Raw genomic sequence first — 16813 nt, forward strand, 5'->3', positions numbered from 1 at the left:
TGAGGCTCAGCTGTTTCATGTTTGAAGTCACGTGACGGGTCGACTTTTCAGCTGTGGGACTAAAATTAACCCTTCAGTTCATTGGCTGAATGACTGACATACAGCCTTCTAAGGCGTGTGTGTGTGTGTGTGTGTGTGCGTGTGTGTGTGTGTGTGTGTGTGTGTGTGTGTGTGTGTGTGTGTGTGTGTGTGTGTGTGTGTGTGTGTGTGTGTGTGTGTGTGTGTGTGTGTGTGTGTGTGTGTGTGTGTGTGTGTGTGTGTGTGTGTGTGTGTGTGTGTGTGTGTTCATTCAGTGCAGCGATCAGAGAAACAACCAAAGCTTAACTGAAGGAAGAGCCAGCAGCAGGTAACACACACACACACACACACACACACACACACACACACACACACACACACACACACACACACACACACACACACACATACAGGTTTCAACATTTCACTCTGAGACTCTGTTAGCCTAGCTTAGCACAAAGAGTTGAATTAAAGCTGTAGTGTGGTGTGCAGTGTTGGGAGGGTTACTTTTTAAATGTGTTCCCCTACAGATTACTGATTACATGTCCTAAAATGTAATCTGTAATGTGTTCCCTTGGATTACTCAAGTAAAGTAATGTATTCTAAATACTTTTGGATTACTTTTAGCTCACTTCAAAATCGTCTAGCTGAGCGTGTTTATCTGGAACAGTGAATTTAGTTAACACATGCTTTGGAGAACGATCTAATTACTGTCTTCAGAGAAAAAGTACACAAAACACAAATGTGGTCAATTTTGTCCTGCAACCTCGTGGTGCCAATACATTAATGGACTAAATGGCAGGCTGCTGGCATGTACAACAGAAGAGGTCCACCGAGAGTGGATTGTTTTTAATTCTGCCAAATGTGCTTTCCTCCATCATTCATTTTGCCACTTGTTAAACTCTCAGGGACTGATTCACTGAGCTCCCAAGTAAAGAGTACTAAATTGTGTGTTCACTCCAAAAGTTTGCATGTTTGGTTGGTGGGCGTTTTGCGGGTGATCTACTAAGAAAATTTGCGTGAATGACACCAGGTGCAAACCTTGTGGAGGCGGAGCTATTTAAGTTAGGTTGTTCTACTGGTTTACATCACGGAGAGTTTGGACAGAAAGCAGGACGACTGCAAGCGCAAAACAGGTATTAGAGAGAGAGGCAAATAAACACACAATACTTTAGAGTTATAGGAGATAAATCTGAATGTTACAAAGAACATGTGGTTATAAGAAAACCTGGGCATTAAACAGGGCCTCTCTTTTCTTCATCTTAAGAATGAAGTGTCATACATTGAGCAGGAGGTGTGAGCTGTGTCCTCTGTGGACCGGGCGCTCTACACTCCCTGTTGTTGTGCAGCAGACAGCTGGTCAGCGCTGCGTCTGATCGGACATAAATGATCTGGAAAGAGGTATTGAAGACGGGGGTACAAACAGTGGTGAGGTCCCCCAATCAGAGCGTCCTACAGAGTATCAGCAGCTTTAGAGGGAGGAGACGAGCGCATTATGGAGAGGAGCGCACCGCAGGGGGCGAGCTGGAGGAGAGACGCACAGCCCGAGAAAAAGGAAATCCCAGTTTAACATATAATGTTGGTGAAAAGAGGGAAATAGGAAGATGTAAATGTTGAAATTCTATAGAATGCAGAGGCTGTGGATGTTCAGTTTTCTTTGGCAACAACAGCCTGTAGTTTAATCACGGTGTTTCTCTTCCTTAACGATTAGAATACTGAATCAAATTAAAAAATAAAGGCATGACATTTATTCTTCTGTCATTTGAAAGATGGAAACACTGTGATGTTGGGGCCTTCTTGACCAGGTTTGTAGGTAAAATGTTCTCTGAATTTCCATGTCAACAATGCATGTTTGTCCTCCTCCTGGTCGTTTGTCTCATCCTCTGCCATTGTCATTGTGTGGAAAGTGCTCTCGCACATTGACTTGCAGCGTACCTGCGCACATAGAGCCACCTGCTACCTGCGTGTAGTGCCGTGAAGTAATCCCTACAAGTAATCCTTTTTTGAGAAAGTAACTGTATTCAGAATACACCAATTTAAACTGTAACTATAACGGAACACAGTTATTTTGTATTTTAAATACGTAACGTCGTTACATGTAATCCGTTACTTCCCAACCCTGGTGGTGTGTTATGTTGTGTATTGTTGTGTTGTTGTGTTGTTGTTTATTGTTGTTGTGTGTTGTGTGATGTTGTGTGTTGTTGTGTTGTTGTTTATTGTTGTGTTGTTGTGTGTTGTTGTTTATTGTTTGTTGTTGTGTTGTTGTGTGGTGTTGTGTGATGTTGTGTATTGTTGTTGTGTGATGTTGTTGTTTGTTGTTGTGTATTTTGTTGTTGTGTTGTTGTGATGTTGTGTATTGTTGTGTATTGTGTTGTGTAATATTGTGATGTTGTGTGTTGTGTATTGTTGTGTTGTTGTGTGTTGTGTATTATTGTGATGTTGTGTATTGTATTGTTATGATGTTGTGTGTTGTTATGATGTTTTGTGTATTGTTGTGTTGTTGTGATGTTGTGTTTATTGTTGTGTTTATTGTTGTGTTGTTTGTTGTTGTGATGTTGTGTGTTGTGTATTATTGTGATGTTGTGTGTTGTTGTGTGTTGTGTATTATTGTGATGTTGTGTATTGTATTGTTATGATGTTGTGTGTTGTTATGATGTTTTGTGTATTGTTGTGTTGTTGTGATGTTGTGTTTATTGTTGTGTTTATTGTTGTGTTGTTTGTTGTTGTGATGTTGTGTGTTGTGTATTATTGTGATGTTGTGTGTTGTGTATTGTTGTGTATTGTTGTGGTGTTGTGTGTTGTTGTGTTGTGGTGTTGTGTATTATTGTGATGTTGTGTATTGTATTGTTATGATGTTGTGTGTTATGTGTTGTTATGATGTTTTGTGTATTGTTGTGTGTTGTTGTGATGTTGTGTGTGTTGTTGTGATGTTGTGTTTATTGTTGTGTGTTGTTGTTGTTGTGATGTTGTGTGTTGTGATGTTGTGTGTTGTGGTGTTGTGTGTTGTGTATTGTTGTGATGTTGTGTGTGTTGTGTGTTGTTGTGATGTTGTGTATTGTTGTGGTGTTGTGATGTTGTGTGTTGTTATGATGTTTTGTGTATTGTTGTGTTGTTGTGATGTTGTGTTTATTGTTGTGTTTATTGTTGTGTTGTTTGTTGTTGTGATGTTGTGTGTTGTGTATTATTGTGATGTTGTGTGTTGTTGTGTGTTGTGTATTATTGTGATGTTGTGTATTGTATTGTTATGATGTTGTGTGTTGTTATGATGTTTTGTGTATTGTTTTGTGTATTGTTGTGTTGTTGTGATGTTGTGTTTATTGTTGTGTTTATTGTTGTGTTGTTTGTTGTTGTGATGTTGTGTGTTGTGTATTATTGTGATGTTGTGTGTTGTGTATTGTTGTGATGTTGTGTGTTGTGTATTATTGTGATGTTGTGTATTGTTGTGGTGTTGTGTGTTGTTGTGTTGTGGTGTTGTGTATTATTGTGATGTTGTGTATTGTATTGTTATGATGTTGTGTGTTATGTGTTGTTATGATGTTTTGTGTATTGTTGTGTGTTGTTGTGATGTTGTGTTTATTGTTGTGTGTTGTTGTTGTTGTGATGTTGTGTGTTGTGGTGTTGTGTGTTGTGTATTGTTGTGATGTTGTGTGTGTTGTGTGTTGTTGTGATGTTGTGTATTGTTGTGGTGTTGTGATGTTGTGTGTTGTGTTGTTGTGGTGTTGTGTATTATTGTGGTGTTGTGTGTTGTATTGTTATGATGTTGTGTGTTGTTGTGTTTATTGTTGTGTGTTGTTGTGATGTTGTGTGTTGTGTATTGTTGTGTATTATTGTGGTGTTGTGTATTGTTGTGATGTTGTGTGTTGTGTATTATTGTGATGTGTGTTGTGTATTGTTGTGTTGTTGTGTATTATTGTGATGTATTGTATTATTGTGATGTTGTGTGTTGTTATGATGTTTTGTGTGTTGTTGTGTTGTTGTGTGTTGTGTATTATTGTGATGTTGTGTGTTGTTTATTGTTGTGTTGTTGTGTATTGTTATGATGTTGTGTGTTGTTGTGTGATGTGTTGTGTTTATTGTTGTGTGTTGTTGTGGTGATGTTGTTGTTGTGATATTGTGTGTTGTTGTGTATTGTTGTGTGTTGTTGTTGTGTATTGTTGTGTGTTGTTGTGGTGATGTTGTTTATTGTTGTGTATTGTTGTGATGTTGTGTGTTGTTGTTTGTCGTTGTTTATTGTTGTGTTGTTGTTGTGATGTTGTGTGTTGTTGTTTATTGTTGTGTTGTTGTTGTGATGTTTTGTATTGTTGTTTGTTGTTGTTTATTGTTGTGTTGTTGTGATGTTGTTTGTCGTTGTTTATTGTTGTGTTGTTGTTGTGTGTTGTTGTGTTTCCAGCAGCAGTGACAGATGGAGACCTAGCTGAGCACAAACTAAAACTGATCAAACACAGTGAGGGATGTTTTTATGCTCATGCTAAGCTAGGCTAACAGATTCACCATGTTTCTAAGCTTTAAGCTCAGACAAACATGTTTAACCTGCTACTAGTCTTTATGCTAAGCTAGGCTAACAGATTGAGCCTGCTTCCAGTCTTTATGCTAAGCTAGGCTAACAGATTCAGCCTGCTTCCAGTCTTTATGCTAAGCTAGGCTAACAGATTAAGCCTGCTTCTAGTCTTTACGCGTAGCTAGGCTAAGAAATTCCCTCTGATTCTAGTGTTTATGCTAAGCTAGGCTAAATGATTGTATTCTTTGTTCATACTGTAGATAGACTAACAGATTCAGCCTGCTTCAAGTCTTTATGCTAAGCTAGGCTAACAGATTGAGCCTGCTTCTAGTCTTTATGCTAAGCTAGGCTAACAGATTGAGCCTGCTTCAAGTCTTTATGCTAAGCTAGGCTAACAGAGTCACCATGCTTCTGGTCTTTATGTTTGACTAAGCTATGGGATTTATTGTTTATGCTATGCTAGGCTAACAGATTGAGCCTGCTTCTAGTCTTTATGCTAAGCTAGGCTAACAGATTCAGCTTGCTTCAAGTCTTTATGCTAAGCTAGGCTAACAGAGTCACCATGCTTCTGGTCTTTATGTTTGACTAAGCTATGGGATTTATTGTTTATGCTATGCTAGGCTAACCCTGTCCAGGTGTCTGTGGTCTCACCTGTGCTCAGTTTGTTTCAGGAGTAAATCAACACTAACGTGTGTTTTCTGACAGATCATGTCTGTCTCTCAGATCACCCCCACGCTGTTCCTGGGAGGGGCCGACGCCCCACTCAACGCCTCGCTGATGTCACAGAAAGGCATCACGCTGATCGTCAACGCCACCATTAACCACGCCTGCCCCGCATACCCAGGGGTGGAGTTTGTGCGGGTTCCCGTGTCGGACCTGCCCAGCGCTCGCCTTGGAGACCACTTTGACCGGGTGGCTGAGCGTATCCATGGAAACCATGCAGGTGGCACTCTGGTGCACTGTGCCGCAGGCATGAGCCGCTCCCCGGCGCTGGTGATGGCATACTTGATGCGTTTCAGAGCAGTGACTCTGTGCCAGGCGCACCGCTGGGTTCAGGAGAGTCGGCCGTACGTGCGTCTGAACGCTGGCTTCTGGGAGCAGCTGCTGCGGTACGAGAGGAAGCTGTACGGGAAAAATACTGTCAGGGTTGCTGCGGTCGAGGAAACGCCACCACCGCCACTCACACCGAGGACGCAGAGGTGGACGCGGGCGATGCCGCCGCAGCAGACAAACTGGTTAACGCAGGTTCCAAGGTCACCTGTGATGAGCCGGGCGTCTCTGATTTCACGCTCACAGTTGCTGACTCCAACAAACCAACGAAGAAGAGGAACCAAATCCAGCAGCTTCAAAGTCTGAGCAATTAAGACTACATTACCCACAATCCATCTGGACCACTGACTGACTACACTCTGACAGTTCATGTTGTCAGTAGGAACATTTTGTTTAAGTGACCATATTTGGACAAGTGGGTGGAGTCGTTTGCCTTGAAGTGATTTCCCTCGCCCCTCTGCGGCTCCACCCACTTGTCCATATATGGTCACTTCTAGTTATAAAAAATAAAGATGGCGATGATGTTCATGTAGTAAATTATGGTCTCATTTAAAGTCCAAAAGACCATAAACCAGAGGGGTTTAGGGAGGGGCTACCTGTGATTGTCACCATGGTGACCTGTCAATCAGAATAAAGTTGTTGCTATGTGTCACCATCCTCTCGTCCAAATATGGTCAGAAGATGTGAAACAGAATCAGCCTATCACCTGCAGTCTCTGTTTGATTGAATGATGAACACTGAGGAGCCGCTCCACCAGGAAGTTAGCGTGATGAAAGTGAAGAACTTTTATCTCTTCTTTTACCTCTCTCTTAAATCTTCCACAACTATATCAGGTTCTCAACAAGCTGCATCCAAAGCACTCTTTGTATCAGACGTAAATCTAGCTGATGTGTGGAGGGTACATAACTCATCTGCTAAAGACTATACCTTCTTTTCTACAAGACATGAAACCTTCTCTTCAATAGATTACATCCTTCTATCCTCTGGTTTGCTGCCTTCGGTACAATTAATAGAATTTTTGCCCAGACATTTATCAGCTCACAATCCATCCATTTCCACTTTTAATTATGGGAATATAAAAAATAGGGCTACTAGATGGAGGTTCAACTCATTCACAGGAATGTATTACACAATTGAGAACAGAATTGGCTGAATTTATAGCTTCGAACAAAAATAGTGTCACAGATGTGAAAGTGGTTTGGGCCTCCATCGAGGGCTTCATACGAAACAACGGTATATGGTTTAGTTCACACTTACATAAAAACCATTTTGAAATTGTATTTCTGAAAAAGATTAACAGTCACCAAAATTAGAATATAATATAATCAAAAATATATTTTAATGGAGAATAAAAAAAGAAAAAGAACAAGTCCCTCATTATTTTATAAAAACAATTTGATTCTTTCTGTAGAAGTTTTTTTATCTTCATAAATGAGTGAATAACTTAAAATACTAACTAAATAAAAACTAAACAAGTTTAAGAGATAAAACACTTCAAAGGTTTTAAATCCAGATTAAACCTCTGACTCTTTGTTGTTGTTTTTCTATTTATTTGTATTTTTAGTTTAGTTCATTTGTTTAAATCATGCTTAGTCTGAAAAGTTTCTTTTGTTACATTCAGCTCTGCAGGGGCTGCATGCCCAGTTCTCAAAAGTCCCTGGACCTTTACAAAGTACATAACCCCTAGTAGGGTTTTTTTCAGGGTAGATCTTCTACCCCAGAACTACATTTAGACCCTGTAGATCTGGTGGAAACGGGGCTTTAGTGTTTTATAGATATTTGTGTGGACTTGGGACACAGAGCTTAAAAACGATCAAATAAAGCCCCCCTTCAAACAGCTCAAACACAGGAAACTGGTGAGATAGGTGAGCTTCAGTTTGTTTATGTATGCTATCAAACCCAACAGCTTGATACACATTTTCAGTGTAACAGACAGTTTGACTGGATGAATGAATATTTGATTTTCAGGTTTGGTCATTCATATGAATCCCTCGTGGGAACTTTTCAGTCACATTAACTGAGAATTGAGTAAATATTCAGATATCCAGCCAACGTCAGACAGCACAGTACAGTAAGAACATGAGGTAAACATGAACCAGCCCAAATAACGTTCAGGAGGTCAGATAGGAGCTCCATACGGAGTAAAAAGTCTAAACTAACCAACACAGCTGCCCCTAAACACAAGATGCTATACACAAAATCAAGTTCCTCTTAGTATGTCACTTCAAAACAGTTTACATTTGATCCTCTTCATACACCAACACATTTCATAATGAACCCCCCCCCACACACACACACACACACACACACACACAAATCACCATCAACATCATCACCATGACAACGCAGTCACACAACCCTAAGAGAATCAGAGACGAAGATTCAGAACATCATCATCATCATGTATTAGTGTTCCACAGTCACAGAGATCTTCTCTGGTAAAATCTTTAGTTTATCACCAGTGCTAATGAATGGAAACATCCTCTCAGTGAAAGTGTGTGTGTAGGTGTGTATGTGTGTGTTAGTATCAGGATCAGAGAACGACAGCTCTCCTCTGTTACAGTCCAGATTCACTCTGATCCTCTGAGACTTCTTCTTCACTGAGAGAACAGTGACTGGATGTGATGAGGAGAGTGCTCTGTATTCACCACCATAGAACCATACAAACCAAAATCCAGACAGTTTGTCTCCCTTCCTCTTTACAGACTCTGCTAACACACCCAGTAACCAGTACGTATTGTCTCCAACCTGGACGTTCCAGCTGTGAGTCCCTGAGTTAAAGCCCTCAGAGCCCAGGACAGACCAGTGATGATCAAACCTCTCTGGATTATCAGGAAGCTGCTGTCTCTCTCCTCGTGTCACACAGGTCAGATCTTCAGACAGGATGAGGACTGGACGAGCAGTGTTTGGGTCCAGAATGACCGGACTGTAGGAGACCATGTCCTTCATCTTGTTCCAGATGTTGAAGCTCAGGTTGCCCAGGTGTTTGGCCTGGTCTATCAGAGCTCCTGAGGGCAGCTGTGGATCCTCCAGCAGGGGGCGCTGCTGGACTCTTTCCACTGCAGCCTTGTAGTTTTTCAGGAATGAGACGTCTTCAGCTCTCAGCTCGTCCTCTGTGTCTCTGACTGTGTGTGAAAGAGCTGCTATCTCTCTGCTCAGAGCCTCCATCTCCTCCTTCATCCTCTGACTCTTCTGCTCCTCTTCCTCCCTCAGTGCACACAGCCTGACCTCCTCTTCGTCTTCTAGAAACTGGTGAAGCTTCTTAAACTGCTCCTTAATCTGCCTCTCTGTGTGTCGGGCCTGGACCTGAATGTGTTCTGCTGTTTGATCAAACTTCACTTTAACTTCTTTAAAAACATTTAACTTCTTCTTTACCGGCTCCAGAGTTTCCTGAAGTTTCTTCTTGTGTTGTCGAGCAGCTTCATCGATGGGTCTGAATCTGTGCTCAGAGTGTTTTTCTGAATCTCTGCAGACGAGACACACCGGCTCCTGATGGTCCAGACAGAAGAGTTTGAGTTTCTCAGAGTGCAGACTGCAGAGATCCTCTGAAGCGCTCTGATCTCTCTCCTGCACAAAACTGTGGCAGATCGGACAGCTCAGATCTTCTTTTAACTTGGACGCCATTTTATCTCAGAGTCAAAACACGCAGCAGAAGAAAACAGGAAGCCACTCCCCGTCCCTGAAAGTTTCTCTCACTTTGATTGTTTTTCTTTGAAACTCTCGTTCAGTTTGTGGATTCAGCAGCAGGTTGAAGTGTTTGTATTCCCAGTATCCCAGTATAACAAGTACTCCCAGTATTCCCTCCTCCTCCTCCTGTCCTCTCTCAGTGGAAGTCGTGCTGGTTTGTGTCTGCAGGTCGGTCCGTCTGTCAGTGTGTGTGTCTCTTCAGAGTGAGGCAGAATAACAGCCTGTTTCCTGGTTTGTCTCAGGTGAGACAGGTGAGGGGGCGGAGCTTCTTCAGAGCAGGAACGCAGAAAACAGTGTCATTTCTCTTGCTGCAGCTTGAAGTGAAATCTCTAAGACAATCTTGTTGTCATTAGTTCCACTACATCTCTGTCTGGAGCTCTTTCTGCATGAAGAGCTCAGTCAGGTCTTCAGTCTGTATGTCAAAGTTTGAGTGAAACCAAAGCAACCAAAACAAGGAGAACAGGATTCAAAGAGACGTGAACAGTCTTCTTATTTAATGAGGGAGGAAATCCAGTGAGACCAAGTTAGGAACCATAAGTTTAATACCTGCAGTGACTTGATTTTTATCAATCAAAAAGCCTATGATCCTCTGAGGGGCTGACAGCCTCCCATACTTTCTTTATTGACGCGTCGTCCTCCGTGTGGCGTGCCAATAACTCGGTCAACAACATCCGTGCAATCCCGCTCAAACGGGTTTAATCTGACCTCGTCTGTTAACGCAAAGCCTCCGTTCATCTACAAACATTTATCTGCTATAACTTGAATGCAAACACAACAGGCTCAATGTTCAGTCCACGCTACGGCGGTCAAAAAACGGAGTGCCTCCATGGTAGGCTGCTCGTCTCCCTTTGATTTCACCTGAACACCCCCTACTGGAACGACAAGGAACTACAACAGAGAACACACATTTTGAACAAACTACAATGTCTTTAACAATACTAGGGCCGACCGATATGAGTCTTTAGGGCTGATACCGATATATCGGCCGATATCTGTCTTAGATCTGTAGAGATAGATTTAGATATTTATTGTGTTGATCTCTCAGTTATCAAGACTTAGACTTAGACTTAGACTTTCTTTATTGTCATTCAAACTTGTACTTTACAGAGCAGATAAGAACGAAATTTCGTTGCATTTGGCTCGTTGTAGTGCAGGATAAAAACAGCAGCATGTATTTACATATAAAAATAAAAATAAGGTGCAGACATAAATAGATATAAAAAGAAAAACTATGAGTAAAAATACTATACAGATAAATATATTACACGTTACATTGTGTTTTACAGTCCAGTGAGGTAGTCCTGTGTGGGGGTTTGAGGGGGAATGGAGGGATTATTTTTTCCTGTTCAAAAGTCTTATGGCCTGTGGGAAGAAGCTGTTACAGAACCTGGAAGTTCTGCTTCGGAGGCTGCAGAACCTCTTTCCAGAGTCCAGCAGCGAAAACAGTCCTTGGTGGGGGTGGGAGGTGTCTCTGCTGATTTTCTGAGCCCTGGTCAGACAGCGGATCTTTGCGATCTCCTGGATGGGAGGAAGTGGAGTCTGAATGATCTTTTCCGCCGTCCTCACCACTCTCTGCAGGGACTTCCAGTCGGAGGCACTGCAGGCTCCGGACCAGACAGAGATGCAGTTTGTTATGATGCTCTCTATAGTGCCTCTGTAGAAGGTGATGAGAATAGGAGGAGGGAGGTGTGCTCTCTTCATCCGACGCAGAAAGTGCATGCGCTGCTGCGGCTCAGGTGTGAAGGGACCAGGTCAGAGTGTCTGTTATCTGCACCCCCAGGAACTTTGTGCTGCTAACTCTCTCCACTGCTGTGCCGTTGATGAGGAGTGGTGTGTGGCTGGGCTGGCGCCTCCTGAAGTCGACGATGACCTCTTTGGTTTTATCGACGTTCAGGGTCAGGTTGTTGGTTCTGCACCAGTCAACCAGATGTTTCACCTCCTCTCTGTAGTCCATGTCGTTGTTGTCACGGATGAGGCCCACTACTGTTGTGTCGTCTGCAAACTTCACGATGTGGTTAGTAGTGGACCTGACGCAGCAGTCATGGGTCATCAGGGTGAACAGCAGTGGACTCAGGACACAGCCCTGAGGGGAGCCGGTGCTCAGGGAGATGACACTGGAGGTGTTGTCGCCCACCCGCACAGACTGGGGTCTGTTTGTGAGGAAGTCAAGTAGCCAGTTACATAGGGGGGTGCTGAAACCAAGGGGGGCCAGTTTGCTCACCAGATGCTGCATGATGGGGGTTAGTGCTACAGGGTGGTAATCATTGAGCGAGGAGATTGTGGATTTTTTAGGCACTGGTATAATTGTAGCAGTCTTTAAACATGAAGGTACCACAGCCTGGATCAGCGAGGTGTTGAAGATGTCTGTGAGAACCCCAGCCAGCTGGTCAGCACATTCCTTCAGCACCCGTCCCGGTATGTCGTCAGGGCCCGCTGCTTTCCGGGTGTTCACTCTCCTCAGGGTTCTCCGGACATCAGCTGTGTCCAGGCTGATTGGCTGCTCATCGGAGTGAGGAATAGATTTCCTCGCTGGAGTGGTGTTGAGTGCCTCAAACCTTGCAAAGTAGTTGTTGAGGTCGTTGAGAAAGTTGATGTTGTTGTCACAGTGGGGAGGAGTAGCTTTATAGTCTGTGATGACTTGGATGCCCTGCCACATTCGTCTGGTGTTCGTGGGGTCCTCGAAGAAGTCCTGCACTTTCTGACTGTGAGCACGCTTTGCAACCTTTATGGCACGGTTCAGGTTGGCTCTGGCTGTTTTTAGTGCCTCCATGTCACCAGATTTAAAAGCGTCGTTCCGGGCTTTCAGCATTGCACGTACCTCACTAGTCATCCAGGGTTTCTCGTTGGCCCGTGTGGAGATGTTCTTGATCACACTAACATCCTCCATGCACTTCTGAATGTATGCAGACACAGACTCGGCATACTCCTCCACACACGTCTGGTGATTGTCCGTAGCAGCCGCCTTGAACATGTCCCAGTCCGTGCATTCAAAGCAGTCCTGTAATGCTTCCATAGCTCCCTCAGGCCAGGCCCTCACCTGCTTCACTGTGGGTTTTTTCCTGATCAGCAGGGGCTTGTATGCTGGAATTAGCATCACAGAGAGATGGTCTGAGGAGCCAAGGTGGGGGCGGGGTGCAGCCTTGAATGCCTTCTTGATGTTGCTGTAGACCAGGTCCAGCGTGCTCCCACCCCTGGTTGCAAAATCCACATATTGATGGAAATGAGGAAAAACAGTTTTCATATTGGCCTGATTAAAGTCCCCTGCCACAACGAAAACTCCCTCTGGATGTGTAGATTGCAGTTCACTGATGGAGCGGTATAAAACATTCAGGGCTTCTCTGGAGTTTGCACTGGGAGGAATGTACACTGCTGTGAAGATCATAACAGTGAATTCCCGGGGTAAATAAAAAGGCCTGCATTTTATAGTCAGTAGTTCTACATCAGGAGAGCAGTGACTTGAGACTATCTCACCGTTGTTGCACCAGTTGTTGTTGGTGTATATGCAAACACCGCCGCCAAACACTTGAGAGATTTATAATGAAGACGAGATGGTCACTCAGCTGGAAAGAAACTGAGCATGTACGTACATCACCGCTCCACACTCTGCAGAGTGATGGTGCTTGTTGTAATCCAAATAGCGCCCCCTGCTGGTGACAGAACTGCTAGTGTAAGACAATGAAACTCAAATTAAATGATGTTAGACTGGTGAATAAATCTTGTAATATAAAAAATTAGCCGATAGAGATAGTCACTGGATCTGCTGATATCGGCTGATATTATCTGCTGGCCGATTAATCGGTCGGGCTCTAAACATTCAAACATACAACATTCAAAATAAAAACAAAACAGAAACTGTTCTTAAATGCTAAATAATGGAATTTCAATCATATGGTTAGAAAACAGATTCATTTCAATTAACGATTGAAATTCAGCGATCAATGAGAGTTAAAAACTGTAATGGTTTGACAGGCCGAGGTACTTTAAACATGTTTATATTATATACATGTTTGTTTAAAGGTCAAACATTATTTAAAATCCTCTTCTCCATGTTCCTCTAACTCTAACATGTGTCTCTAGTCCGTCTTCAAACCCCCCAATGATGAGAAAAGTCCATCCTCTCCGTCTTCTGCCTGCTCCACTTTTCAGAAAATGTGTGCTCTAACAGGCCGTTTGGAGATGTTCCCTTCATGACATCACAAAGGGCAGTAGCCCCTCCCCCAGGTGGGTGACACTCCCACAGCTAGGTGTTTGTTCTGCCCTCTGAGTCTGCCTTCTCACTGTAAACAATAGGACATGGAGCGAGAAAGACCGAGTACACCCAAGCCCTTCCAGAGAGGGGGCGTGGTCAGACACAGCTCATTTACATATTTAAAGGTACAGACACAGAAACAGCCTGTTCTGAGCAGGGCTGAAATAGAGGGGTTTATAGACATGATCAAATACAGGATCAGAGTGGATTTAGAACAAGAAACTTCACACACATGTTTTGAGGAGCTCTGAGACTTATTTAAACTGAAGAAGAGGAGGAGGATATGAGACCTTTAAAGTCAGGCTCATGTTCTCTGCCACGTCTGGATGTGTCTCTAATCAGGTAAAAGACAGGTGACGATGGGTCAAACGAGTGTTCAGACAAACTGGGTTCCTCAGAGGGAAATGGTTGTGTTTTTAAGATATATTAATTTGTTTTAAAGCGGGAAATAGAGTAAGATGAGATCATTTATATTGATATACAGTATAATACAAAAAAATAGTGCATTAGGTCTCTCACAATACCAGAATAACTTACAGTAAAGTCGTAATGAGACACGCCCCATTACGACTCTAAAATGAAGGATTTTTGCCTTTGACAACTGTTGGAAATATTTCAGGTAATGTAAGAACTCAAAATATATATACATAACAGAGTTCATAGATTTTAAATAATGTGGATATTTTAATGTAAATGAAGTGTCTGATGTAACTAGGACAGAGATAATATAAGTTTACAACGGGTGCGTCTTGTGATAGTATCTGAAGGAGATTTAGGAGTCCCCTCAGGTGGAATGTTTAAATTGAGGTATTGTATAGGAGTATTGCCACATGTGGTTGTGTAACGTGATGTTTTATGACCCATGACGAAAAGCGGATGTTTGGATGCATATAAGCAATTGTCTCTGTGTGTTCGAGAGAGATCATTATTGGCTTCTTGATCCTCCTGGTCAGACGTGACCAGTGATTCTGTTTCTTGCTTAAATAAAAGTATACTCTTTGAAAGCAAGTCAGTCTCAACGGCGAATTTCTTCATCATCAAACATATCAACAACAAGGAAATCCACATCAATTTTGGCGTCACGAACAGGATCAGTTGGGGCCTTCTGCAGGGGACCACAGCTTGTTTATTATTTCCATCACTTCGTAAGTGTTTCTTTCTTTTTTTTTTCTGCACATATTGCGGAGCTGTTTCTGTCGTCTATCGGCAATTTTGGCCGCACTGTCAAAGAACTGAAGTGCAATGATGTGTTGATGTTGGAGTAATTCTCCGTCTAAATTGGGGTTTATTGAGTTAAAAAGTATATAGATAAAGGGGAATAAAATAAAGAAGAGATAAATAAGAGAAGAAGAGATGAATAAAGTTGAAAGGTAATGATAGCATAAGCGCAACTAGTAACGAGACCAGTTAGCTAAAAAACTATGCAAGTTTAACAAGGACAGGGCCCGTATCCTCTTAACAGTAAGTCATGTGTAAATTAGACACTGAAGTGAAAGTTGGCTTTAAGAAGTAGTCAAATTTGAGTAAAAATAAAACAAAGGGGATCCCTGGCCAGGGTATTTGAATAGATGATAAACGTATAATGTAGGAAAATAAAAGAGAAGAAATAAAGATGAGAAGTGTAAAGATGAGAAGTAAAAAGATGAAAAGTGAAGATAAGGAATAAAGATAAGAGTTTTGAGAAAAGTGGGAAAAAAGCGCTGAGTAAAGGAAAAAGTGTGCATTGAAGCATGCAGTGTGAAGTAATTTGTTAAAAGACAATTTGTTAAAAGTTTGACAGAAGTAAAATTTGATAGAGGAAAATTATAAATGAGTCGACTTCAAAATCTGAACTGAAATGTGTGTGCACTCGCTGAGGCGCAGCTGTTCTTGGAATGTGTGTGGCGCAAGCTCTATACAGCCTGAAGTGTTTGTGTGTGTGTGGCTGCTGAAAGGCTCTGTCTCTGTCTGTGTCTTGTCTCTTGTGTTGTGATTTGGATGGTTTTGAGAGGTCTGTGTGGTGTGAAGATGTGTATTTGATCCGGAAATGTTCTTGTATATGTATGATTGATAAATAGAATAGATGTATTATTAAATAGGCATATATAGCAGGTGATTGGTTAAAAGGCGATTTAGTAACTTATAAGAGGGGACATTTTTGCTTCATCAGTGATAAAAAACATGAGCCTTTGTTTCAGAGGACTTTTACTTATCTGATCTTCATCAGTGTTAAAAACCTATGAGCCCTTTGTTTCAGGGGACTTTATATATTAAATTTGATAAAAATCTATGAGCCCCTCAGAGGATGTTTGTTTAATCTGATAAATACACATGAGCCTAATAAAGGACGTTTATACATAGCATAAGTGTATATAGTATCTGTTTTTTAAGAAGTGGAGAGACCAGCGAGGATAGTCTGTACCCATTCAGGTAGCAAGATTAGAGAAAAGAACAGAAAAATTCCTGATAAAGTTTAGAACTGCCGGCTGATTGGAGTGTGAACTTCTCTTTCTGTCTGTTTGTGCGTATGTGTGTGTTCACATTAAAATAGGTGGAGAGAATATATTTTTCTATTTGGCTGTTGATTGGGAGGATATTGTGCTGATTTCTGTGTGTGCATAGACTCTGTGCACAGGGGTGGAGCAGTGATCTTAAAAGTGTGTGTGTTCTGTGCTAGTATATTACCACCCTCTAGGAAATCAACACATTCTGTTTCATTTAATGTCCAATAATTAAGTTTAGCTGAAACATCATATAACAAGACAAAGTTACAAAAGATAATTAGACACTAACTTTATGAACATCCATTGTGAGTAACCCAGTCAGCTCTAGAAACCAGATTCAAAACGGTTCTTTGTGATGCCATTATTTTGCTTTTCTTATTGCCTTACGCCTTAGTCTCTTTATTTCCGGTCTTCACATAAAATGTGCTTTTATTTAGAAAAACTGCAAAGGGGACTTCTGCTACATCGTAAAGTTATGGGAGTAAATACATACAGCTAAAATAACAACCAAGAGGAGAAAATGTTACACTTATGCTGTTTTGTGAGGTGGATTTATCTTAAAAACCTCGGTTTGGGTGACTTACTCTCTTTCAGAAGGATGCTACATGCAGCATGTTTCCATGTGTGAGCTCTGAGCTCTGACTCAGTGATGAGTGACAGGAGGATTAAATGCAAATGTAACCTTACCGTGCTTCAACTGTAATCAAATAGATATGATTGGCTTAATTGTCACTTAATAAATCTTACTTGAGTGATAAGTTTTCTTTTAATGACTCCACTAGTAAAAAGTGTACATTTTAGTGAAAGTAGGGGTGTCACAGCACCCAC

General features: G+C 41.9%; 2 protein-coding genes across 5 annotated transcripts in view; one reads left to right on the forward strand and one right to left on the reverse strand.

Annotated features, from left to right (window-relative positions):
• The window catches only part of si:ch1073-184j22.2 (dual specificity protein phosphatase 18), a 6825-nt gene extending 548 nt beyond the window's left edge, over positions 1-6277 (forward strand). The window contains exons 2-3 of one of the 4 annotated variants that reach the window (XM_020661163.3): positions 294-346; positions 5222-6277. In XM_020661163.3, coding sequence (XP_020516819.1) covers positions 5225-5872 — 648 coding nt within the window. In that variant the 5' untranslated portion in view covers positions 294-346; positions 5222-5224 and the 3' untranslated portion in view covers positions 5873-6277. Of the gene's footprint in view, positions 347-1799; positions 1824-5221 lie in introns of those variants that run through there. The other 3 variants (XM_020661165.3, XM_065953455.1, XM_065953456.1) reach the window with 3 other exon arrangements.
• A 337-nt stretch (positions 6278-6614) lies between these two features.
• On the reverse strand, positions 6615-9784 carry LOC110005896 (E3 ubiquitin-protein ligase TRIM39-like). The gene has a single exon (XM_020661166.3). The coding sequence runs from the start codon at positions 9188-9190 to the stop codon at positions 7973-7975; it is 1218 nt and encodes a 405-aa protein (XP_020516822.2). The 5' UTR covers positions 9191-9784; the 3' UTR covers positions 6615-7972.
• Between the last annotated feature and the right edge of the window lie 7029 nt (positions 9785-16813).

The sequence above is a fragment of the Labrus bergylta genome, chromosome 4 (assembly GCF_963930695.1).
Source record: "Labrus bergylta chromosome 4, fLabBer1.1, whole genome shotgun sequence".
Classification (NCBI taxonomy): domain Eukaryota; kingdom Metazoa; phylum Chordata; class Actinopteri; order Labriformes; family Labridae; genus Labrus; species Labrus bergylta.